General features: G+C 47.6%; 1 protein-coding gene across 1 annotated transcript in view; it reads left to right on the top strand.

Moving 5' to 3' along the window:
- IGDCC3 (immunoglobulin superfamily DCC subclass member 3) overlaps positions 1-26,153 on the top strand; it is a 95,123-nt gene that overhangs the window by 64,449 nt on the left and 4,521 nt on the right. The window contains exons 6-9 of the mRNA XM_040077349.2: positions 6,496-6,654; positions 13,987-14,152; positions 22,623-22,870; positions 23,427-23,591. Of these exons, the coding sequence (XP_039933283.1) occupies positions 6,496-6,654; positions 13,987-14,152; positions 22,623-22,870; positions 23,427-23,591 (738 nt within the window). The remainder of the gene's footprint in view (positions 1-6,495; positions 6,655-13,986; positions 14,153-22,622; positions 22,871-23,426; positions 23,592-26,153) is intronic.

The following is a 26,153-nucleotide window of genomic DNA, read 5'->3' as shown; positions in this document are numbered from 1 at the left end:
TACGCAAACACATCGTTCACATAAAAACAGACTTGAAAGAAATTTGCTGCCTGTTCAGAGAGTTTTAAAACAATTTTAAGGGGGAGAGAGTGTTTAAAGTTGTGTGTCTGAAGCCCTGAAAAAAACAAATGCTTGCTGCTGGGGTCCGTGATATGTTTTTAAATCAGCATGGAAACCAGAGACAATCTGATGGCATCATGCAAGCGAGGAAGAGCAAAGGGCTGTGTTCCTCTAAGGTTTATTTTAGATTCTAACTTTGTGATGATAGCTTAGAAACTGTTTTGCTCAGAGCAAGACTTCCATTGCCCTACAGAAACCTGTGCTGATGGATTTTATCTCCCAGAGCTTGTAACTCTGCCTGTGTGCACAATGGGGTTAGGTTCAGTAGGATTTCCTGAGATCTTATGGTCCTCGAGGTCATGTCATTTTTGAGATGCTCATCTCCCCGTGTCTCCTGAGGTGGCTGTGAAGCACAAACAGGGATAATTCAGTCTCGTGCTGCTGTGCTGGATGTGGGACTTCACCCCCATGGCTCTCCAAAGCTCAGGGTCAGCTCCTGGGCAGGGTGACTTCCAGTTCCAGCGCTGCCTGCCAGGGAATGAGGACTTGCATCCAATATCAGTTGCACATTTTTAACGTGTTTTCACTCCTTGCATCCTCTAGTGGCTTGTAAAATCAGCCTTTGTATGCCACTAACCGGTATTTTTGTCTCCAGAGCCATAAGCATCAGATTGATGCTGTTTTAAAAATTCCCCAGATGCTCTGTATGACTGGTTTGGTTCTCTTGGACACAAGGCAGCTCTATGTTAGTGCTCAACTATAATAAACTACTTTATAATTGCCTTAATTATAAGTGCTTATTACCTTCTTCAAAACACTTGTCTCTATAGCGCAGTGCAATAATGAAGATGTAATAGCACCGTGTGATGTTTGTCTGGATGGTCTGAGCTCAGCATTGCCTTCCACCAAAAATAAATACCCTCTCCATGCTGCTTTGCAGCACAGCAGCAGAACCAGAGCTACTGAATGGGAAGCAGACCCTGTTATTTTCCCTCCCCTTCAGCAGGAATGTTTCCTGTCCAAAGCATCACAAGGTCTCATTTAAGGTGACAGTGATCCTGACAGCGACGCGGTGCACGGGCTCTCTGATAACTTGGAGGCTTTGTCATCTCTTTGTAGCCATTTTGGAAGCGCTTTCATCTCTCCTTGTCTGTGTGATCACGAGAAAGGAGAGGGGTTTGTGCTGGACAGGGAGGCCCTCACAGTATCTGTCATCTCTGGCTTCCTCCAAGAGAAGGTCTTCCTGAAGCTCCTCCTAGAGATAACTAACTCAGCTTAGGAAAAAAATCACTTTTAATCCATGTGCAGAAACAAAAACATCCATAGACACAAAGTTTTAAAGAGATGCAGTGATTTAGCAATAGGGATGGCTTAATTTAAGCAAAAAAGCCAAATCTGTGTGAGCATCTTTCTTGCCTTGTAGAAGTAAGGAAGAGCTGTGGCATTGCTGTTTGTGCTGGGGCTTTGCACAGGGCACGTTGCCTTTTTGGAAACTCTCTCTGAGCCCCTTTGCTCACAGTTTTGACATTGTGGCATTTTTTCTGTCAAAAAGGAGCAAAAGAACAATTTTGCTTTCACAGCTTTCTGGTACAGGGGAAAGCAAGCCATAAACACCATTTGCACTTCTTGCTTTGGCTTTGCTAAAACCTGGCTGGTTTTCAGTGGGAAAGGCAGCTATATTTCACTTGAAGGAAATCATTCAAATTCTGGGCCAGTTTTTGAGTGTCACACAATCAATTTTGAATTTAATTTCTTTGGGAATATGTTGTAGCCCCTGACCACAAACAGAATTCCTGTGTCTCACCGTGCATGAAATGTCAACATTCATTAGAGAGCAGGCTCTGAGAGAGATGTAAAATCATTAAGGGTTTGTTCAGGGAAGATAGGGCTTTTCCTTTCACAGCTACGCACTTCAGGCTTGGACCTATATGTGTGCACAAATGAATATCCCGGGCACTTACTGCAAAGCCTTTTGAATGAACGACGATTTTAATGTATCCTTACCCTTTAACTGACAGGCCACTGAGCTGGCCTCCATAAAAGGTACCAAAGCAGAATAATAAACTATTTAGAGAGATACAGAAAAGTGAGGCGAGAAAGAAAGGACAGTGATTATCTGATAGTGTTATACAGAAGTTGTCAGAAAGGGCCGCACAATGGGAAGGAAATTACTAAAGAGGGTGCCATTCAAGAAGTAAACTATACAACAATTGTAGGAGCCAATTAATTGGTAACTTATTGGACACAGAAGCTTGCAATAGATGGCTGACTGGTTGACAGGAGCACCGTTCCCGTAAGTGTTTAGAAATAATAGAGTAAATTTCACCACTTCACACACTGAATAGTCAACTGTTGCAATGTACTCTAAATATGCTAATCCACAGTGCCCAGTGTCCGCAGGAGCAGGAGACCCATGTGTCTAAAAAGTGGAAGGCTACTATGACACAATACAAAGAATTCACAAAAGACCTAAATGATCAACATTAGAAAGTTGTTACTTTCTTTCTACTTGCTACTTACAAAAGAAAGGCGTTCGTGTTGTTGCATATTCATATCGCCTGGCACGTTTTAAGGGGGCTCCATAATTGGTGCTGGTGTGCCAATCACTCGGTTAGCAGGCGGAGAATGGGCTCCAGAAAGCATCACATACACCTTGGAAAAATAAATAATGCAACTCCCAAACGGCAGGCGTCTTTCATCCAGGCTTCACCCTCAGGGGGAACATGGAAGTACCTAAAGGGAGGCCGGAGGGGGACTTTTTGCGAGGGTGTGCAGTGATAGGAGAAGGTGGGAATGGCTTTAAGCTGAAAGAGGGTAGATTTAGATTGAATATTAGGAAGAAATTCTCCCCTGTGAGGGTGGGGAGGCCCTGGCGCACGTTCTTCAAAGAAGCTGTGGCTGCCCCAAGTGGGGAGGAAGTGTCCAAGGCCAGGTTGGACAGGCTTGGAGCACCCTGGGATAGTGAAAGGTGTCTCTGCCAAGGAAGGGGATTGGAATGAGATGATGTTTATGGTCCCTTCCAACTCAAACCATCCTGTGATTCAGTGAAGTCTCCGTTTGTCTAAGTCAGAGCATCTTTTGGGAGCATCTCCCATTTGGAGAATGGTCTCCTTCATTAATTAGAGGTGTGTCTGCTCTTCACAAGAGCTGAACCTCCCTCTTGTGTCCTCATCAACTGAGGGATCGAAAGACTGAATCTGTCAGGCATTTCCCTCCACACTGACTGTTTTTCAGCCCTCAAATTTTCTGCTTTTGACTTCTTTAAAAGAAGTAGAAGGTCATGTTAAATGAGCAGTGTTTTCAAGCCTGCCTGGGTCCTGACAGCTTTGGGAACTGAGCAAGTGTTGGCTTTTGCAGTCTTTCAGATCTCCTCCATGAAGAGATGACTTTGTGGTGGCAGGTGATGCCAGAAAGGTGAATTTACAGGGTTTGGATTACTTGATTGGAACCATTCTTCAGGTCTCTGTGTAAAGAAAACAGGGTTAAAATAAAGAGCAACCTTTGCAAAGCAGGTGTGAGACATCAGTCCCTCAGCACAGCGGTTCTGCAAAGTGCTGAGCTTTCAGGATGCAAGGAGTTTCTTGTGTAAACACTCTGTATTATTTATATGTGTTGTCAGTGTTGCTAAGTTGGGCTAGATAGTAGCTGAAGACCTTCTAGCTGACTGCAGGATGGCTCGGGCTGGGTGAGGCACAGTAAGAGTGAGAAGGATGGAACAGACTGGGAAAATAGAGATGTTTCTGTAGAAGCCCTTTTCAGTACTTTTGGAAAGAGAGGAGTTGAGTGAGAGGTGTCTGAGATGATCAGGCACAGTGATCTTTGCTGCCTGTTAGAGGTGGCCACACTGACCCAAATGACAGCTCCACCAAGGCTTCTGAGCTTGGAGGGCTTTGATCTCCAGGGAAATGAAAGATGTGTGGACAGGAGATGTTTTCTCAGACCACCAGGCTTCTAATAGCTGGAGCTGGAGAGATAACTGATGGCATATTGATGCTGGTATTTGGACTGGGGGGGGAGCACCTGCTGCAGGCTGTCTTTGCATGTTTAAATGATGGAGCATGTTATAAATAATACAGTAAAACTGCTGACATTCAAGTCACATATTTCTCAAGGCAGTGATATGAGGAAGGATCCAGGTATGACCACTTTGCATCTTTCACTGGTCCCATCCCTCCCTCAAGAGAGAGATTTGATTTTTATGCCTATTGTAAATATGGACTTCCAAAAGGTCTAATTTAAAAGATGAAATCAAGTTCAATTTGGATTTAATTCAGACCTCTTTACACTTCAGCTCAAATGCTGTTTGGAAGGAATGGTTCCTTGTTATTGCTCATTAAATGTGAGACAGGTCATGTTTTACTGTCCTTTTTATGACTGAGCCCTTTACTGCGGGGGTGGCTTGGCCAGCGGTGTGATCCTTTAATGACATTGCTTTTCTCTCTCTAAAAGACCTGAGCATTTTTCTTTGCAATGCAAATAATGAAGAGGTCTGGCATTTCCTGTCTAATGAAGCAACGAAACCTTTAAGCTTCAAAATTTCCTGAAAAACAATATGTATAGAGCATTGCAGGAGATAGGTTTTGGAAGTGCTTTTGTAGTTCTCAGTCCACGCTTTGCTGATGTTTCCTAGCGGGATGCTGCCTGGAATCTGAAATGGGATCCCTCACTCCTGTGGTTGTACTGGATTTGCTGACAAGGTTTTGTAGGGTGGGGGCTACAGGGATGGCTTTAGTGAGGAGTTACTGTGAGCTTTCTAATATCCGATGGAGCCACTTCCAACCAGCTTCAAGATGGGCCCAGCACTGCCCAAGGCCAAGCCCATCAGCAGTGGTGGTAGCACCTCTTGGGATAACAAATTTAAGAAGGGGAAAAAGTTATTGCACAAGAGCAAATTGCAGCTGGAGAGAGGAGTGAGAACATGTGAGAGGAACAGCCCTGAACCCCAAGGTCAGTGCAGAAGGAGGGGCAGGAGCTGCTCCCAGCCCCAGAGCAGATTCCCCTGCAGGCTGGGGTGCAGCCCATGGTGGGGCAGCTGTGCCTCTGCAGCCCATGGAGTTCCACAGGTAAGCAGAGATCCATCTGCAGTTCTTGGAGGAGCAAGAGTTTTCCCAATCTGTTCCAGAACCTGTTGGTTATGAATGACCCAAATTCTCTAATATTTTTTATTATGCAAAGCATGATATTAAATCTAAAGCATGTGATTGCAGGGTAACTTTTAGCTAGCTCTGCATGCTACCTGTGTTGGAGTGTGAAGATCATGGCACAGACTTTGGAGCACAAGACCAGGCTCTTCTACTGTAGTGGAGCACATGAGTATGGAAGTCTTGTGGGGAGGGCAGGTGGGGGCATCACCATGGCTGGTCCTTGCTTCTCTGCTTTCTGTCGGTTCTTTAATCTCCTCCATGAGCAAACTTGAGAGAACTGAATTCCTGATTCCTGTCTGATGAAAGTGTGCTCCCTTTAACTGCTCCTCCAGTAAAACTCCTCCCCTGCCTTGCCTTTCTGCTCAGACACCCTGACATGTGCTAAGCCTGATTTAGAGCTGCCTTTGTCAGACAGTGTCTTAAAACACAAATCAATGAAACAATAGAAAGCAATAGCCTGATACTAATGAAACACATTGTAATTAGAGCTGGCTGGGAATTTTCCAGAGAAAACAGGAAAAAAGTGAATTCCCTGATACTGAACAATTTCACATACCTCATATCCAGCACTTGGGGTGGAGGCAGCCCTTTTCATTTGCCCTTTCAAGCCAAAGTAAATGAGATCTAACCACCATCTCAAAGTTTAGGACTCCTCAGCCCTAAACTAGTGTGTGTTCAAGGGCTAAGGAATCAAAAATCCAGGTTTCTCTTATTTTCAGAAGCGACAAAAATCCATCAAGGGTTATCAGGTAATGTGGTGTAACTTCTGGGTCAGTTTAATCTGCAGCTCATAAATTGCTGGTGGCTGGGAAAGTGCATCAGGGAAGCACTGCAGTATGTTGGCTGGACTTCTTCCTGAAGCCTCTCTGTTGGAAACAGGCTGTTGAGCTGCTTGGATCCTTGCTCATTCTAATGCAAGAACACAGGCAATGGCTCAGAGAAGCTGAGATGATTTCGCTTGGTTTAACCACTCCGTTGAACTTCGTTCTGAGTGCTTCATCTTAACCTGAACACATGGTTGAATGCTTTCACCTTTCCTGTGGTGATACTTTGGGATTTTAAGCAGCAACAAAGAATGTTTTTGGGCAAACAAGTAAATAAGTATCTGGTTTCTGCAGAAGGCAGTTCTGATAAGAGCATCAGCTAAATCCCATTTACTTTACTTGGCAAATGGCAGTAGGAGAACATGGCACCACTCTGTATGTGCTTAGATTGGACTCACTGAGGGCTGTGCCCTGGGGAACCTCCCCCAAAGGTCCAGCCTGTGACTCCTGTCCTTCTCTTCTTTCAGACGGCCGCCCGATTGGTGTGGAGGGGATCCAGGTGCTGGGCACAGGAAACCTCATGATCTCGGACCTCACAGTGCAGCATTCTGGCATCTACGTGTGCGCCGCCAACAAACCCGGCACGCGGGTGCGCCGCACCGCGCAGGGCAGCCTCGTCGTGCAAGGTGAGCCCCTGGGACCCGGAGGGCTTGGGCTGGACGGGTGCTGACTTCATTTCCCTGGTGGTACCAGACAAAGCACTTCTTTTCTAGACACCTGGTTTCCCAAGTGGGTGTGTGTCTGTGTCCCACGCAGGTGAGTTGCAACCAGGTATGGTTCAACTGAGGCATCAGCTGTATGGGCTACAGTGATTTCTCATCCCATCACAGGCATTTCTTTGTCTTAGCAGACACTGGTTGTTACTTGTTATTATACTTGTGCATCTCAGCAGAAAGGCTGAATTAATCAGCCAAATTTGTCTCATGGTCCTTAGTGATACAAGAACATGGTCACTGTTCTCATACTGGACACCTCTGAATGATAGATATAACTCCTGCAGTGATATGCAGCAGTGGATACCACTCACAGAGTATTGCTTTCCAGCTGAAATGGCACCAGTAAGTCTAAAACCATTTCCAAAAAGTTTCTGAGTCTGTTTCATGTAGCAGTTGACACTATGTCTGAGCCAGTTGCCAGGACCTAGTGAAGAACCCTTTGGGGGCTGGTTGCTCCTCTTCCTACAGCAGCTGACCCTGGTTTCTCCTCTTCCTGCAGCAACTGTCCTGAAATGCTACTTGTAAAGAGCAGTTCAGCCCAAAGTAGAGATCAGCACTAGGGAAAGCACATGAATCCCCTCCACATGCTCGGCTAGACCAGTCTCCATGGTGAGGGGAGCCAGGCAAGCATTTGAGAAGGCAAACCCAGCTGGCAGTGTGCTCTGAATGGCAGCAATCCACCCCTGATTACAGGCACTCACCTCCTCTTCAAGCTGGTCCACTTAAAGCATCTCACGCTCTCATCAGTTCACTCATTAACTATTGACTGATGATATCCTGAATCTAAAATTACACACCTCCTGCCGGAGTTGCTAATTGAACCTTTCGTGCTGCTGATGGGGAAAGTGCCCTGCTCCAGCCCTGATGCTCACCCTGCTCCAGCCCTGATGTCACCCATCACAGGAGTCACTCGGTGATCTCGCCAGCCGTGGAGGAGCAATGTGGAAAGGGTGTAGAAAGGGCTGCCTGTGCCTCCTGAGCCCCAGGTGCTGATCAGACATGAGACAAGGTGAAAACTCACTGTTTCTTTTGCTCTTGGATTTCTGGGTGAGCAGTGCAATGAGGGCACCTCCCAGCTGGCACAGCTATGAATCCCCTTATTAAAAAACATCAACGCCAGCATTAAGAGCAACCTCTCTGTACTGATACAAACCCTTTAGAGCTGCTGCAGGACAGCTCTGCACATGGTGCATGTAGGAGAGGTCTCCTAAGCCCAAATGCCAAGCCGATGTCCAGGATGCAGGGAGGCAGACCCAAAACAAATTACTTGGAAAATCCATGAAGTTTTAAAAATACAGCTATTGAATATGGTTGACTGCTCCTGTTAGCAACTGAATGAGAGGGTGAAAGGTAGCACAGCTTCTTATTGCTACAGATAGCAGTTTTTCGTCCTTATGGAGATTTGAACATCAGCTCTCGAGCAACTGGTCAATTGCTGGGCTTCAGCTGCCATAGAATTACTGTGGATTTTCTCCTGGCAAACCAACATAAGAATTTGTACCTAAACTGTCACTCACAGGGCCATTGGAGCCCAGTCTTTCTGTGGAAGGAGGTTGCTCCTGCATTCAGCATCAGCAGAGAAGCTGGCAGAGGTGTGGAGAAGTGTGGCCGTTGTGTCCTTGGCGTAGCCCTTAGACAGCATCTGCAGTGTCCAGGACCCCTGTATTGCCCATCCTTAAAATGCTTCATGGTTTTTAGGGATGTATTCCCTAGGCAGAGTAATGGCAGACCCTGGCCAGGCAGCTGAGCTCATCCCAGGTTTGCTCACGCTCCCTCTGGAAGCAGTTTTTCCTGCCTTTGCATCTCATTTTGCCTGAATTTTCCAGCTGAGAGGTACAAATGATTGCTGTTCAGGTTCGTCTGGGAAGAAAACAGCTATAATGACTGACATGGGAGACTGTGGGTTTTATCTTTGTCAAGATGTCAGCGATGCAAATTACATCCTTAAAGAGAAGAAAAGCAAAGAGCGGGCTATCAAAAGCCTGGTTGGAGAGGAAGTTAGCACAGGGCCAGGACAATACGGCATCCTCAAAGCACACCAGGCCAGGTACTTGCTGCCTTTATGCAGGGGCCCTTGAAATGCCTGGAGGCACAAATTAACTTGCCCCAGTCTTTTGAAGGAGGGACGTTTTATAGGTGGGAAACTGGAGGAGAAAGGGTGATGTTTCCTGTTGTAAGGCAGGGAGTTAGCGGGAGGCTGGAACTGAGACCACATCCTCCCTCCTGCTGCCAGCGGTGGTCCTTGTTCCATCCAGCAGCTGCGTGGGCAGAGGTGTCCCAACACAGAGCTCTGCTCTTCCTCCAGCAGTAATGTCCTTTCCATTGCAGGTTTTCCTTCAGATAATCTAACACCATCTTATTATCTTCCTGGCAATTCCTCCTCCCTCCAGAGGAGAAGGCGTCAATCCCCCACTCTTTCCCTGCCTGCCCTCCCTTGGCCGTTTAGGCTCCTTTGATCTCTTTTGTAAGGTTCTCACACAAGAAAGTTTCCATTTTCCCTTCAGATCCCGGCGCAGCCATTTGAATATTGCTTTGTGCTGGGCTTCGAATGAAAGTCTCACGGGGGGAGTTGTTGAAGGGCCGAATGCGGCGCCGACTGAAACCAAGGGTGTGCGTGTGTGTGAGGCGAGGGAAGAGTAGGCTTCGGTGGCAAGGGAAAAAATATATCAAAGCACTTTCCCTCTACCTCCTGTGCAATCTTTTGTGCTTTATTATGTGTTTGGTGTCATAACAAACTGATGGGCTGTGAATGGCCAGATGGTCACCAGTGTTCTCCACTCCACGCTTCATTTCCTCCTGAAAGCTATGCAGAAAAATGAGATCCCATCTCATAAATGAGGGCCCATCTTAAGGACATGGGTTTGAAGGCTCTGCTGACAATGCCTGCCTTGTTCGCTTTGCTTTCTGTTGGCAGGACTGGGCAGCGCTCCTTGGTCCAGCGGATCCGGCCACCGCTGCGCTTCCTGATGTTTCTTCCATCGTTCTTGCTCGCTGGCATCACAAGCCTTGGCTGCGGGCTGGAATTCAGCAGCAGATGTATTGCAGTTGCTGTGGTTTAGGCTTGGCTCTGTGGTGCTTGGTTTGTCCTTGAGTTTAGCCCTGAATTCATTCTGCAAACCAGTTTCCATATGTGCTGTGTGAGTCAGTGTCCTGGAGCGGTTCTCTTCCTGTCCACATTTTCCTTCTCAAGAAAAGCCACCATGCAGGATCAGGTGGGCACTCAGATCTTGTCTGTGAGGATGCTTGGGTGAGCTGGGTTGTCTGATCCCATTCTTCTAGGAGCACACTTAGGGGTGACATGGGAACATAACCTGCTCCTGTAGAGCTCCAGCCTGCAGCTTGATGGGACAAGAACTTCATGAGGGCTGCAGGACTGGCTCCATGACAGACCCCTTGAGTGTTCTCTGCCTGGTTTCCAGGGGACATGGGCACAGTTTCCATCTTTGGCCCTTGCAGTCCCATCACTTCTACTGTAAGTTACTCAAGTAAACATCTGAGTATCCTCTATAGTGAATAGAGAGAGGCCAAGTGAGCGGCAGTTGTCTTAAGTCTCCTGTCACCATTTGCAGTGCTTGTGTGACTTCCCCACTGACTTGACTTCTCCTTTATACCCTTATTGTGTGTGCCAGTAGCCTAATTAATGAAGTTTTGTTGTTTACATGTTATTCTGCCTTCTCTGCATCCCAGCCTCCCTTCCCAACCCTGCCACTCTGTCCACTTGAGAATTAATGACACTTCATGCTGAGATGCCAAAGGCACCAGAGCATTGGCTGTCAGTGCTGCCTTAACCTTGGGATCTTCTCAGTGATCCTCGGGACCTTCTGTGGCCCATCAGGCACTGCCATAAGCACCACACCACAACCTCATGGCAAGGACAGCAAAGCTCACTGATATCTTGGGGGACACACTGGTTGCTGCTCCATGCTGACATGTCCTGAAAGAGATGGAGCCCGTCGAGGTCTCCCGTTAGAAGCTGCTGCTGCAGTGCATCTCCATGCTATCACAGTTTGCTGAGCACAGTAAAAGCTATTGAATCACTTCGTTAACCGTTCTGGGGGTGGTATTAAGTGTTATTGCTTTTTGATACCAATGTCATGCCTTTAAATATTCATTAAAACTGCATGATCCCCCCTCCCATTAAGTCCTGAATAATCAACGGTCTTGGTTTCTTCAGACTTCACAAGCCAGGGCTGGATCCTGCCCACTCCTTCTTGCCACATTTGAATCCTCTGCTCTTAACCATGATCTCCATTAATATCTTTATTAAATCATCATGGGGGGCTGAGTAGCACTTCCTCTGGCTGCCTGCAATGGCCTTTTGGTATATGGTGTGGAAGGGACAGAGGTAGTCAGGCCACTGCGCCTCGATGCAGGGTGGGATGGACCCTGACAAGATGTTCTGTTAATTATGAGTGATGAGGAGGGTGAAGTGCTGGCAGTGGGCAGGGCTTGGCTGAAGGCAAGGCTGCCAGCAGGCAGGGTTGGCTTCTGCTCCTTCCCTACTAACCCAGGCAAACTCAGGGATCCTGTCAAAAATGTTTGGAAGGGCAGGGGAGAAGACCTGGGAGAGGAGAGGAGATGTTTTCCTGCCCAGGAAAGGAGCCATTTGCCCTGGGACCACACACCAGCAGTTTCCTGAGGGCCCCTTCCTCAGGGCACTGTTATGAACACAGGTTGGGTGCATCCTGGTGCAGGTAGCACAGGGACACCCATTCAGTCCATGTCCTTTAAGCTCCATCTGTTCCCAGACCATGTCCTCTAGCTCCATGGGTTTCTGTTTTGACCTGGGCCCTTTTGGCACTACAACTTCACAGTGTTGAGACCTCAGCAGGACAGAGCAATGTCTGGGGAAAGCCAGGAAGAGCGGTAACAATGGAAGGGCAGTCTATGTCTTACAGTGAGGGATGCCATGGAACAGGGGACAGCTTGGCACAGCAGAGGTGTGCTCTCCAGAGAGTTTAACAGTTAAACAGGGGCTGGGGTTGTGTTTAGCAAGGCAGGGAAGAGGAGGGATGGCAAAGGGACCGAGGAAGCCGCGGCCATGGCACCAAGCAGCGTCACTGGCGCTGAGCCAGCGGCCGCAGCTGCACATCCATTACCCCGAGTCACACGCGACACCGCTCCAATTACTCCCTCTTGACACGGGCTAATAAGGGAGGATAAGGAGAGACGGCGGTTCCAGAAGGGTTATGCCGGATGCTTCTTTCCATATTTCAACTTTGTTTCTGCTGGAACAAATGGTGGGTTTGAGATTTGATGAAGTGAGGGGGAGGCAGAGGCAAAGAGCCAAGAGGATCTTTAATGAAGCTGCAGCGAGGAGCTGAAAGGTGGCTGTGCCCTTCCCTGGCATCATGGGTTTGCACCTGTGAGTGCTGCGGGTGCAGCTCGGGAGCCCAGATGAAAGCAGGGAGGTGCACAGCCACTTGCAAAATAATTGCTCCTGCAAAACCATGCCAGCACAAAGCAGGGGGCGGGAGGCTGAGGAAAATCAAGTCTCTAATGCTCTCACTGTACACCACAAAGGAGCCATTCATGGCAGGGATGAGGGGTTTTCCCCCTGTTTATCCTTGCTTCCAACTTTTATTGAACCCATCCTGAATTTTGTTTTAATCTGTGAGTCTAGAGCAAAAACACATAAGGGAAGTAAAAGGGCAAGAGATTGATTGGCACATGGGGAAGTTTAGCAGGATGTTCTGGAAGTACGTGTCCATTGGGTTGCTGGGATCAGGTTCATTAGTGGAGCCGAGCGCTGACAGCGCTGGCCTGACAATAAACTCTGCTGGTGGATACCCTGTACCAGTAACATAAGTCAGACCCGCCATGCTCCATTTCCCTCTGATTATTAAAAATGAAGGAGGGGGCTCCTTCGAGGGGGGATGGGCTCTGTGATGAATTCCTCTGTCTTCCTGCTTGGAGGACTTAGCATCTGCACGACTGGACTTTTACTCACACAGGCACCTGTCCCTGCAGTTTGGCCGTGTTACAGCAGTAGCCATGCTCTTCCCTTACCAGCACACAGCTGGGAAAGACCTTTATCCCTGCAAAATGCTGCAGAAAACCCCAAGGGCTGTTTTGGCTATGAACCATAAGACTCAGCTCTTGCATCCCACCTGCAGCATGGCTGCTCCTCAGTATATTTCACTGAACCAGTTTGCTCCCTTCTTCAATCCTTACATCTCTGCTGGTGGCACAGCCACCAACCCCATGCTTGGAAAATGGCAGTGAGTGGCTCTGAACGCGTCTCCCTCGATAATCTTTCTTTTGTCAAAAAAATTTAATGTCAGCCATCCGTTACATGATGTTAGTCAGTAAATTTATTATGGGCCTGTGCCTCTTATCTGTTTGTCTTCATTGTGTCTGCTGCCGGTTCCACCTGATTTTAGGTTTCAGTAGCAACATGCAGTATATTTATCACTTTGCCCTTTGAAGCAGAACTGCTTGAATAATCTCACCTATTTGGCAGTGTCTGTCAGGCCCTGCTTTCTGTAGGCTGATACGCTGGTTTATTCTGATAAATGATTTAAAATCTAATTTGAGATGCTGGAAGGAAGAGATCGCTTACTGTTTAAAAATGTTACTGCCAAAGGTGAAAACATTTGGTGACAAGGTGAGCAGCAGTTACAGGCATGGTGTAGTCTTCTGCAAGGCCTGGCAGGAACCCAGAAGTTCCCGGCTGAAGATCTGGGGTAAAAAAGATTCCCGAATCTTTGCTGACAGGAAAAATTGGCAGCAAATCTGATATTTACTGGGAAGTGAATGCCCTTCCAGATTGCTGTATGATATCCACACATTTCTTTCCATTTCAAACAGTTTGCTGGTGCCATTCAGGTCCTTTGGACACAGCCAGGGAGTTGCTCAAGCTCTGCAATTAAGAAAACAGCACATCTCCCCAGCTGCAGCACTGGGGTTGCTTTCTAAGGGAGACCAGGGGGCAATGAAGGGGCCTAAACCTTGGTCCTGTTTGCCTGAACCCTGCAGGACCCATCTTGGCTTTCCATCACTAATGATCTTGCCTTCAGGCACCTCCTGTGAAGCCATGACTGCCAGGGTGGGCAACCAGAAGGCAGCTTTGCATTGTTTACAGGCACACCATCCAAAGCAGAGCTACCTGCTGCCTGTGCTGTGGGTTGGCCAAGTATTCCACATCCCCAGGGTGGGAATTACTGACAAGGTGTTTTTTGTACCGGAATAAAGTGGGATCATCATGACTTTTCTCATCCTCTTTCTCCTTCCTCCTCTCAGCCCCAGCAGAGTTTGTGCAGCATCCCCAGTCCATTTCCAGGCCCGTGGGGACTACTGCCATCTTCACGTGTGTGGCCCAAGGGGAACCCCCTCCCCAGATCACGTGGCTGAGGAATGGGCAGATCCTGGAGACCAGCGACCACATCAAGCTGAAGAATAACAACAGGTAGGTCCTGGTGCACTGGGCTCTGGCACTGCTGTGGAAATGCAAGTGGGAGAGATGTTGGATTGCTTTCTGCATGGCTGAGAGCTGGTGGGAAGGTGGCAGCATTCTGAAGCAGATCTGTGGATTCAGCTTGGGCTCTGATAAACTAAAACACTGTTCCAGTCCTGCTGGCTACGCCTTTTAGTCTTACAGTTTGGTGCTCCAGGATTTTTTGTGCCAGGACACCAGCATTATACTTCGTTGATGCAGGACCCCAGGAAGATTTCTCTTTAGTCCTGATCATCATCTGATCCATTTCTGGAAGGGCTAAATGTTGTTCCTGGAGCTGACAGGGACCATATTGACTCCTCAGTGGAGGAATTGGGCTCTAATGCCTGGACATTGACCTGCCTGGGTGTGCAAATGCAAATACATTAGAAATAATATTTGTGTGGAGCCTGACTTTCACTAAACTTTAGCCTTTTATCTCACCAGGGATGAGTGTCTTCTCTGAGTACTAAATAACTGCATTTTCCTGTGAGGGATTGGGGATGTTTGTACTGAGGAAATGATGCACTTAGTGTGAAAATTACCAGTCGACAATGTAGTTTCTATGGAAATAGCACGAAAAAATATACTACAGAGTAATAGCACCTGTGTTGTAAACCTGATGTATTGGTAGAGGTTTGTACTCTGTGGTGTCATAGAGCTGCTCTCTGTATTAACAAATGTGTCTCAGGGAAGCAACTACCCAGCCTTGCTGGAGGGTCTGGACCTTCAGTTTAGACAGCTGGGAAATGCTGTGCGGGCACCATGGCTTGTTCCTCAGGGGCAAGAGTGAGTTTATTCTTCTGAGTGTCTATATAATGTGGCTCTTTGTTTTCTCATTTGAGGGGTCTAAAAGCTTTGTTACGTGAATGATGGAAGGATGTATGATGCAAGAAGGATAAGGTGTGAGTGGTAATAAAATCACCTCAGTCAGTGGAGGTTTTCTCCAAACTGGAAGTTTTTAGAGCTTTAGAAAACTTTGTATGCACAGGCAGATGACACTCAGTTCAGGCTGTGGTCTTCTAGTTCATGGCATGTCTTTCTGAGGCATGTCTGCCCTTCATGGTATGAACAGAGCAGAAGAGGTAGGAGGGAAATTAGTGCATCCCTCTTCATTGATGAGGAGGTGAAGTCAAAAGCGATGAAGTCCTCGTGGTCGTTAAATCCACTGCAAAACTGACACTGAATCCATCTCTGTGTCTTGCCCAGATGTCTTCCCTGTGAAATCCAAATCATTCCTCTTCACTTGGTGAGAGCAGGAGTTGGATCTTTGGTCATGGTCATGTCTCCTGGCCAGGTCCCTGTACCTGGGGCTGTGCTACCCATGCACATCAACTGTAACCTGGTGAACATCTCTGTTATCATTTTCTTGTGGGAATCATTTAATGCAATTTAGTGTTTTCCACAGCGAGCTGAATGATCAGATTACAGCATCTGGTGCAGGCTGAGGGAGCTCAGCCCGTTCCTGGGGCTCAGCTGACACGTGGCATCTTCTCAAGCTGTAGTAACGCGATTGTAAAGCTGAGCCCTCGGGCCGTCGTACTCAACAGTGTTGAACTTTTGTCTTCTTTCACACTTGTCTTGGTCGACTCCAACCTCCAGCTCCAGGCAAGTGGCCATGGCTGGTGGTTTCCAAAGTGGTTTCCAAAGCTGTCAGTCTGGAAAATGCCCTCACTGGCGCAGCAGGGCTGGGAGCTCCATGACGTGGAGGAGACACATCAACGGATCGTTTTTTCCTGAGCTTTTTCAAGTTTGCCCTTTGCTTTACTCTCATGGGCGTGACTAAGTGCTGTAACCCACTTAGTTCCAGGCAGAATCAGTTTGTGGTTATGTCTTGGACTTATCAGTCTGTTGCATTTGGAAAATATTTTTCTCCGTAAAGATGGATCTCGAATCTACTAGTAATGAAGCTACTTAACTACACTATGAGCTTTTTAATTAGATTACATGGTTTCCTAGAAAATTCATTTGGATTAAAACTTTGCTTAATATTGTCTTAGAGGTCTGAATGCCCCCTAAGGGATTTTTAGGAAAAAAAAAAGGAGTAAATCATCCCAAAACATATCATGTGCTAATTGATTGCAAAATGTGTCATTGGGAGAAACTTCATTTTTGTAAATTAACACAGCCAAAAGCAAGGTCCAGACCTGCAGAAGATGGTGTGTTCAAGATGCTGCTCTGTTCCAGCAAGCTTGAGGCCCTCTGGGCAACAGCACAAACCCACAGCCAATGGATCTGATGCTTCCCAAAGTTGTGGAGAGCCCTTTTGCATCTGCCTCACCCCACGCCATCTCCCATATACAGTAACTGCAAATCCAAGGAGAGCAAAACCCGTAAGGTGAGGGGACTCCAGAAACCCTTCATTGCTGGGATGCAGCTTCAGGACTGGATTCACTGGAGGTTGGATGTGACTGCTGGTACAATATCAGACATTCACTTGCTAAGCAACTTCCAGGCTCTCAGCACAGTAAAATCAGCATCACAGGCTGCATCCAATAAATATCTCATCCCTCGTGGTCCCTCAGATGTGAATTCCCATCACCTGATGTGTTGACTGTTTCTGGGCACATTAGCATTAAAGATCAGCCTTCTGCTGTGCCCTCTCCAGAGGTGGTTGTTATGTTTTGAAAATGCCAGCTGTGTGGGAACAAAATAGCCAATCGATGTTTAGCAAAAAATCAAAAGCAGTTCTGGGATCACGGATAATTGTTAATGAAAAATGCATGAAGGCTCAGGCATAGGGAATTGTGGGCTTTTCCATTAAAAGCTGTGAATAAAAATGACTGAAAGAGCTGATGATGGGGCTGCCTTGCCATGCAGCCCCTGGGCTGGGGATGCTGTGCTGAGCCAAGCTCTCTCAGGGAGAAGCTGATGGAACCTTCTGGCTTTTTGGCTTTGGTGGAGCCATCACTGTGTCCAACAGTGGCAGAGACTGTCCCTCTGTGCTGATCAGAGATGCCCATGTTGCTCCTGGGGTGATTCTGATCGATCGTGATCCAAATGCCTGAGAGGTATTAGGGGAATTTCTAACAAAATTCCCACCTGGCATCACCAGCCCGTCCCAAAAATGGCATACTGCTGCAGGAGGAAGGTGTGGTTACTGGCCAACTTGGGCTTGTATAAAATTATGTTTCTAGGTTATTACTTCCAAACTTACAAGGAAGCATGAAATAGTCCCCAAATTACCACTGTGAAAGGTTTATTGCTTTTCTTCCTTTGACCCAGTCAGGTTCAGGGGTGTAATTTTCAGCTGGAAGTGTATCACACTATGGGGTTTATATTGCCATAATAGCAAGGAACAAAGGCCAACTTCTTCAGAGAAGGCAGGTTCTCTAAATATTGATTTTTCAAGAAGATTATATTTACAAATTGTAATTAAGGGACTTCATTTGTTCCACTGGAAAAAGGCTTTGTTAGAATTTGGGCTCAGGTGGCATTCGCTCTGCTTGGTGACCTTTGTAAATTCTTCCTCACTGGTTTGCACTTGGTTTAGTGCTCTGGAAATGTCTCACTTCCAGGGCCATGAATGTTCAAGGTTCATCAGGGGAAATTTTCCTTCATAAATAAACATCAGGACAACTTTGCTCTTCTTGCACTTCTCATGCTGTTAAATCCCAGTGCAGAAACAGAGAGGGGCCTTCAAGCACAAACACCCCAGACTTTGAGACCAGACAGCTCTTCTGGAACCAAACCCAGGGAAACCAGAGCCTGTCATTCACCAGGTGGCTTTTTTCTGTAAACTCTACATTAGCAGGATGTGGAAAAGTGCAGATGTGTTTGTACATCCCGTCATGGTACACACTCCCCACAAACACTTCAACTTGTGTGGTTTTGGACCACATAAGGGAGGACAGGCAAGCCTGCAGTTCCTTATGCCATGGGTTCGAAGACAGTTGTGATTGAGGGAAGGGTGCTCTCTAGCAAATCATATTTCAGTTCCCAGAAGCATGACAAATAAGTATGTGGAGGATGGGGATGTGAACCCGCTGCTCCTGATTTAAGCATTATTTATGGGTTTGACTTTGGAAGACACATGGAGATGGCCTTTGCAAGGAGGATTTCTGCACACGCGCACAAAGCCCGCTAAGCACTGCGGAATCAGCGTGATCCCCGCACCAAGCAGGGATCTGTGCTGGGATCACACAGACATATCCCACATAAAGGACCTGCAGCAGCCCTGGGTCAGCCAATGGCAACAGGCATCAATCTCTCCTCATGTGGCTGCGATTATTTCGCTACCACGTTGCCTGTGTAATTTCACTGTGTGCTGCTCCAGTGAGCTGCTCTTGAAGTGCATCGAGTCAGGGGTTTAAGTGTTTGTTCTAACTGTTGCACACAGCAAAATCCATCAGCAGAGAATGGTCCTTACACAGGAGGATTCGAGGCAGGACTGAGCCCATAGTGGTGCAGCACCACTAAAATTAGTCTCCCCTAAATTAGGCTGGATCTTTTTCTTCTCCAGGATCTGTGCTGCTTGCTTGAGAAAAAAGTTTGGGGAACGTTCCATGTAGCAGCAGAGAGCTCTCCCAGGTGTCTGCATTTGCAGTCCTACCAATACAGGCTCTGCCCTTGTTTCTAGTAGCTTTTCCTGAGATGTTTTGTGCTGAGATTTTTGCTGAGTGTCACTTTTCAAGCTTTGCACCTTAATTTCAGCCTGTATGAGGCAACTTTCAGAATAAGGGGGCATTTCTGCAAAGCTGGGGGTAAAGGATCATTCCCAGCATGGCACCGGCCAGCAGGCCAGGAACAGATCATTCAGTGCAGCACAGCACAGCACAGGCCATGACAGAGCCAGAGCAGGGATGGGACATCTGAAGGTGGCACTGGTGGCTTTCTGTATCTGCTGGCACTCAGAATGCTGTCCCTGCTAGCCACAGCCTGCTCTCTGCATTAATTTCATCACACTCCCTCCTTTGTGCGCCTGTGCGCGCGCAGGCTGATGCCCTCCCAGATGGGCCCCTCTTCTTTGTGCTGCTGAATCGATGAAGAGGCTTCCTTCAGTTCGCAGACTTTTTCAGAGGAGCCTTTGGAAAGCCGATCTCCGGTCACCGGCCTGGACCCCTGACCCAAGCCAGATCAGTCATCCTGATTGCCTATGAACCGGGAAGACAGCTTGGGAATACTGCGGCTTTCGAGCAGCGGAGGCCTCTCGTTTCAGCTCAGCCGGGTGTGAATCTGCAGCGGCTCCTCTCCCCACTTCCATCAATGCCTGTCAGGGCATTGTGTGGAGATGTGATGGAGCCCTGGGCTCGCCGAGCGGCTCTGGTGACCAGCAGAAAGCCTTCTGGCATCTCGCCTCGTCTGACGTGCTTGCGGCGCTGCCAGTCTGGCACTCACGGGAAAGTTTTCCAGCAGCAGATGTCCCAAAGTGACAGATTTTTTTCATGTTGACGGGAAGAAATAAAAGGACTGCATATTTCAGATGGTTGTCGCACAGGGACGCTCTGCGCCTTCTCACACGGCAACTACAGATTTTCCTTTTGTTTGAGATTTCTTAAAAAAAAAAAAAAAGACAAAAAGCGGCAAAACCTGGGACTGAACATGGGCCCTGCTGCACTGCATCCTCCGCATGCTGGGAGGTGATTTTCATGGAGCTGGTGTTTAGATGCTGGACATTCTGTTCACCAGCTTCTCCATGCTCTCATAGCCAAAAATCCAGCTGATTTAGTGTCCCATTGCCTGAGTATCATTCTAGGTAATGTGGGCTCCAGGTAAGCTCCTCATTGCACAGCACAGCACATCCAAACATAGTAAGGAAATCTCAATGAAAACGAACTTTCTAAAGCCTGAAGCAAGTTTCCCGCTATGTGCCATGCCAGCTTTGCAGAAAATACTGTATTTATTTCTTTAGACTTGACTGTGCATGACAGAGACTCTGCTAAGCTCCAGGTCCCAGTGGCAAAGTGCCATCCTTCCAGGACCACTGGCATCCTGCACATCATCTGTGTCCCACATGAGGAGCTTTGCTCACTCCTAGATCCTCCCAGGAGAGAGAAGTCTTTGGCTCCAGAATCACAGCGTTGCCATCAGGCTCCTTGCGCTGCTTTTCAGCCTAGCTCCCCTCTTCCTTCCTCTACATCTTCTCCTCTCTCTAAGCAAAGCAAGTAAATGCACCTGGAGGCAGCAGAGCCTAAATACTCCTTGTTCCAGATCTGTTTTGTGCTTGGGAAGCTTAAGGCTGCTCTTGACCCGCGTGCCAGCCCTGCCTGGCTGCTCTGGGTGCCCAGATGCACAGCAGCCACATGGAAATAATCCCTTCATTGACGGGGCAGAAGGAAGTGCTGCTGCTGCTGCTCCTTGCACACATCTGCTTTGTGCAGGGCTGGGAGTGCAGCTCTCGGGTGGCGTAATCCTGCCTTCTGCCATCTGTCCTCACAGGAGTCAGCCCTTGTTGACACAGCTGAGCCACACATCGGCTCCTTCCTCCCTGCGCCCTCTCCCAGCTCTGCCTTTCTCCTTCCATTTAATCAGATACGTTGAGCCCGTGGCTATGAGAGGAGCTTAGGGCTGATTCTTAAAAATCACCATATCAGCTGAAACCATCACATTTGATATTCCATTTACAATGTTTCCAAGGAAACAAAGGCACAGGACATAAATAGATGACTGTTAAACATTTGATCGCTCACCATGGCCCCCGATAATTTGCAAGGCAGAAATAGGAATGTTAAATCAACAGCAATAATAAATTTTAATACAGGAAGACCAATATTTTGCTGCAATTAGAAGAAGCATTTGTTCTGACATACAGGCAGGCAGTGGCAGGTTATTTATCATTTCCACTTCCAATGTTCAGTTTTTCATTTACATAAAAGGCAGTTTTGATTGTGATTCCCAAAAAGCCGTGAAGTGCCCCCTGCATCAGCAGGGATGCTTGGGATGTACTCATGTGCAGTCAAGTTCCAGGTCCACGTAGAATTCACTGCAGGAGAAGAAAGTAATTTGTTTCTCCTTAGGAGCAAGTAGTGGATGTGGATTTCATTAGGTTTGGGTCATTTCTTACAGAAAAGTAAGAAAAAGCTCATGTGAGCTTCTGAAGTTTCCCCAAGGATGTCCTGTGTGTGAGAACACCCTCCAAGGACCAAAGGCACTGTAAGCAGATTTTACCATAGCCTGAGCTGCTGCCTCAGAGTTGGGTAAAAAACATCTCCAGTGTCAAATCTGCCTTTCCAGCTCCAGCTCAGAGCTGTACCCAGCGGTGACAGTGACCATCCCATGCCTTAGAAGAGAGATACACTTGGTATTTATTTGTTTGTTTGTTTATTTACAAGGCCTTGTGTCTGATGGATTCACGCTGAATTGTGTTGTCCCTGGCTTGGCTTTGAGTGGAACTTTCATTGATAGGTCCCTGTTTGTGAGCAGATGTTATTAAGTAAAGCTGCTTTGCACGTTCAAATGGCAAGACGGAGCTAATGTGGCACACAATTATTTCTGAGTCAGTGTTCACTGGTGTTGTTTTAAAGATACTGGGTGGTGCAACCTTTGAGCTGGCCCTGAACTTGCTCCAGTTGTCCACAGCCATTGCTGGAGGGCCCTGCAGTGCAGAAAGGGCCTCCAGTTCATGTGGCCACGTGTACAAAGACTCTGGTTGTCCCTGTGCAGAGATGGGCACCATGCTCAAGAATATGCTCATTTGGGAGGCTGGTACATGGCTGGCTTTTTCCCCTGCTTTAGAGATGTTTTCCAGGACAGCCAGGGGCTGTCCTTTCTTGGATGGTGAAAACAGCATCTAAACCTGATATGGAAGCCCCCAAGAGCAGGCTGGAAGAACTGTTCTGGCTGTTTCCCTGGAAGGCAGCAAGCTTTAATGCACCAGCATCAAAAATGCACTCAGAGGTTCTGCAGGCAGAACCTGTGACTTGCTCATAAGCTTTTGCTTTTGGCTCATGGTGATGGTGTTTCTGGGAGTGCAGAAGTGGAAGCTGAGGCTATAACCCTGCTGGATAAATCAGCTAATCCCAATGTTACCCTAAGACAGCTCTAATGTGCTATAATGCAATTAGAGTATCACCAGAGGGCTTTCTGGCTGTGTTTGATGAGACTTGGCTTAGCAGCCATGTGAGGAGCCTGGATGGGTTTCACTGGTGTGTACTGGAGCTAAGCCAGTTAAAGCTGGTTTGGGTGTGTGGATGCACTTGCCACCGAGCTGTCTCTGTGGTGTGGCTGGCATCTTCCTGAATCCACACCTTTAGATCCTGCTGGTCCCTGTCCCACCCTGTGTCCACCTCTGGCTATACTTGAACCACAGTATCTGCAGGCTGAGTCAGATAATCTGCCCAGTCACGGGTTCCAGGGAATGACACATCCACCTCCTGGACGTCTCCTTCCCCAAAAGCACCAGTCTACAACTTCCTGTGCTTTCTGTGGAAACACAGACCTTGGGAGCCAGCACAGGGACCATGGCAGTCAGTGTGATGCTTGTCCCTCTCATGTCCCCACACAGCACTCTCTCCATCTACGGGATCAACCAGGCGGATGAAGCCATCTACCAGTGCCTGGCCGAGAACAGCGCGGGCTCCACGCAGGCCAGCGCCCGCCTCACCGTGCTGTGGGCTGATGGGCTGCCCAGCCCTCCTCAGGGCGTGAGGGCAGAGACTGTCTCTGCAACCACCATCCAGGTGTCCTGGGAAAAGCCCCTGCAGAACACCAAGGAGATCATCGGCTACGTGCTGCACATCCGGAAAGCTGCAGGTACGGTGCTACACACCCAGTGCCCAGAGCACCCTCAGCCTTCCCATAATTTAGCAACACAGGTAAAACCAGGTCTGCACTGTAGTGGTCCATGCTGCCATCAGTGTTTTCCATCACCTCCCAGTTTCTGAAGGGCAGAGATGAGGCTGTAAATACGCTGTAAATAACCTGCAAATACTAAATATACCATTGTAAATATCAAAAGGGTGGGAGGATGAAAGCTGCATGGTCAAATTCTGCTGCCCATGTAGCTCTCTGGCAAAGCCTGCAGAAATCACAGATTAGAGAATCACAGAATGGTTTGGGTTGGAAGGGGCCTTAAGGATCATCCAGTTCCAACCCTGCCACAAGGAGAAACGTCTTCCACTAGACCAGGTTGCTCAAAGCCCTGTCCCAACATTACCAATTTCAACGGCCTTGTAATGTAAGCAGAAATGTGCACGAGCAGGTACATATCCCTCCCAGGGACCAAAATTACTGCTTGCAACATCTATTTATTCTCTTCACTTCTTGCAAAGCCCAACACCGCTCAGTTCTCTCTCCCTTTGCATTTCAGATCCCGTAGAGATGGAGTACCAGGAGGCTGTTAGCAAGAGCACCTTCCAGCAGCTAGTGACTGATCTGGAGCCCTCGACCAGCTACAGCTTTTACATAAAGGCTTACACCTCCCGGGGTGCCAGCAAAGCCTCAGAAGTCACGGTGGTGAGCACGCTGGGGGAAGGTAAGGAGCGCTTTGTGCAGGGCCCCTCAGATGCTGAGGCCCGCTGTGCGTAGCAGCAGCGCCGCTCACCCCGACACCGCCCCGCAGCGCTGTGGCACTGTAGCCTGCGGTGTTGCTGCTCCTCGTTCCTGCTGCTCCTCGTGCTCTGGGATATTGTGTAAAACTCACTTGTATCGTTGCAGGGGGGTTGACTGATTAAACACAGCATCGCCTCTCCCAGCTGATGTTGTAGCAGGGGGTGAGTGCAAACCTGCCTGGCCTCGTGCACTGCAGCTGCTCTGGGCTGTTCCTAAACTCCTTGCTAAATGCAGACTTCCTGCTCAAGCAGCATCTCATCATCTTCCAGCAGCTCTGGTACTCACAGCTCTTACTTAAAAAGTGCCACACTTTAAAAGATTTTATTATTTTCTGCTCTATCCAGGGCGAATCACACTAGAGCTGAGCTGTCCTAACCTACAAATCTCTGCCCTGGAGCAGCTTTCTGTTTCAGTGGGAAGTTAGGGTGATCTCTAAGGCTTTTTTTTGCTTTTTTTTTGGTCACCTGTTAGCTTCCCAAGTAAGACAGTGGGTGATGTAATATAGGACCCTTGCACACAGGTACAAACTACAACCCCAGTGTGATATGTCAGTCAGAACTGGAGGAATGTTTTCTTAGAGACTCAACTATTTCTGAAACCTTGGTTGTCTCAGATACGGAGACTAATTTCTTAGGAATCATTCTCATGAACATTCAGTAATTATGAATTTCCAACAGAGAGGGCCTTGGGTTTGAGGATGTTATTTAGGATCAAACAGAAGTGTGTTGACTTCCAGGCAGAGGATCCAGTTGTCATTCTGTTCTCAGCCCTTGCAGATATTTATTACAGAATTTAAGCAGAAACACCACTAAATCCTTGCCCGCTGGGTTGTTGCTCTGCAAGTTTATTTTCCTTGGTACTCTGCAGGGAATCAGTCACCCTTGGAGTTTGTTTTTCCTTCCAATTTAGAGGCAAAAAGATGGGCTAAGGCAAAGTCTGAAACTCCTTGACCCGATGCTCTGAGTTCAGCCCCAGGAGCTACAAACCAGCCATGCTTTATAGAGCTTGGCGACTCTGCAGAAGTCAGGTCAAGTGAGAGAGGACATTTTGTCATTATTACCTTCAATCATGACAGGAATAGTTAGGTATCTGGTAATGGGATCATAAATTTCCTGGCTCTCTGAAGTTTTAAACTATCTCTGTCCTGCTATCTTTTAAAAAAGGCTTGTCCTGTGTAATGAAGCTTCAGCAATTAGCTCCCTGTCCTGGATGGACAAGCTGGCTTGGCTCAGATCACTCAACACCAGCCTGTGTTTGCCTTGTAGGAAGGTAAAAAGATAGTTAAAAGCCCCAGTTCTGGCTTCATTTATTCGCTTTGCTTCACTCGGGTGCCTGTTGCTTTCTGCTCATAGAGGAGAGAGTGGCTCAGAGAGCCAGGCCCAGTTGCTTTTGTCACCGAATTCAGGTTTCGCTGCAGATTTGTCTCTTCTCATGACCAAGTTTTTTCACCCTGTGCCCTCCCAACATGCACAGGAGAGCTGCGTCCCCCCTGAGCTTGGGGAGCCCCTGGATCTGGGCTAACAGCCTCAGAAAAGGATGGATTTTCCAGGATGCCATATCCAGCAGCCGGGGACAGCTCAAGTGGAGCCAGGGCAGCAATATTTCTCTTGCCAGCTGGAGACTGGTCTGAGGGACCATGTTATGCTGGTATTGTTTGGAGCAGGAATATGAAATACTCCTCAGAAAACAGAGGAGCTGTAACAGGGTTACTTTTGGCTCGGGGCTATCAGCTTCTCAGGGCTGGCAATACGCTGAGAGCACGCTTGGCTGAAGCCTCTGATGCTTTCTAGCGACATGGTGCTCCTTCCTTTGTGCCAGAGCTGATTTTGGATGGAAAGCAGAAGGGAAGATGCTGTAGAGAAGGGACTTGAATGAACCTTGTCCTCCTCCATAAACCTCGCTCTCTGGGAAGGCCCTCCTGCCTCCTCCCTGTCGTTCTCCTTTACTCCATTTCACAAATGCCGTGGTATTTTAAATCTCGAACGCTCTCTGCTTCATTAAGCAGCCCACACTCCTTGTTCTTGTCTTTTAATGCTTTTTAGAGTTTTCTCCAGGACTTTTTGACATTTCTCTAGGATGAAGACCGTTCCTTTAGTCATCTTCGGCTAAAGACGCCTTCAAGAAGAAAGTTGAAATGACCTGGGGAAAATTCCAAACAGCACGGAAGAGGAAAACAAGTATCCCAGCCCATAGCATGAGGGAGATGCCTCACTTATATTAGCTCCATACTATGTCTAATATATACTTCTGTGAAGCACCTATCTGCTGATGTGTGTACATATATTTACACACAGACAGATATATTCCATTGTATACACTTATTTGTGTAATCAGTTTATAAACAGCACGTGCATTCTGAGAGTGCATATACCTATAATCAGTATTATACATATATATACATATATATATACACATATACTCAAAGTTTGAATAAATACAGTATATTCCATATTTTGAAGGAGAGATATTCTTGTGGTTTTTTTAA

This window comes from Hirundo rustica, chromosome 13 (genome assembly GCF_015227805.2).
Source record: "Hirundo rustica isolate bHirRus1 chromosome 13, bHirRus1.pri.v3, whole genome shotgun sequence".
In the NCBI taxonomy this organism is placed as follows: Eukaryota; Metazoa; Chordata; class Aves; order Passeriformes; family Hirundinidae; genus Hirundo; species Hirundo rustica.
This window is presented reverse-complemented; position numbering and strand designations above follow the sequence as displayed.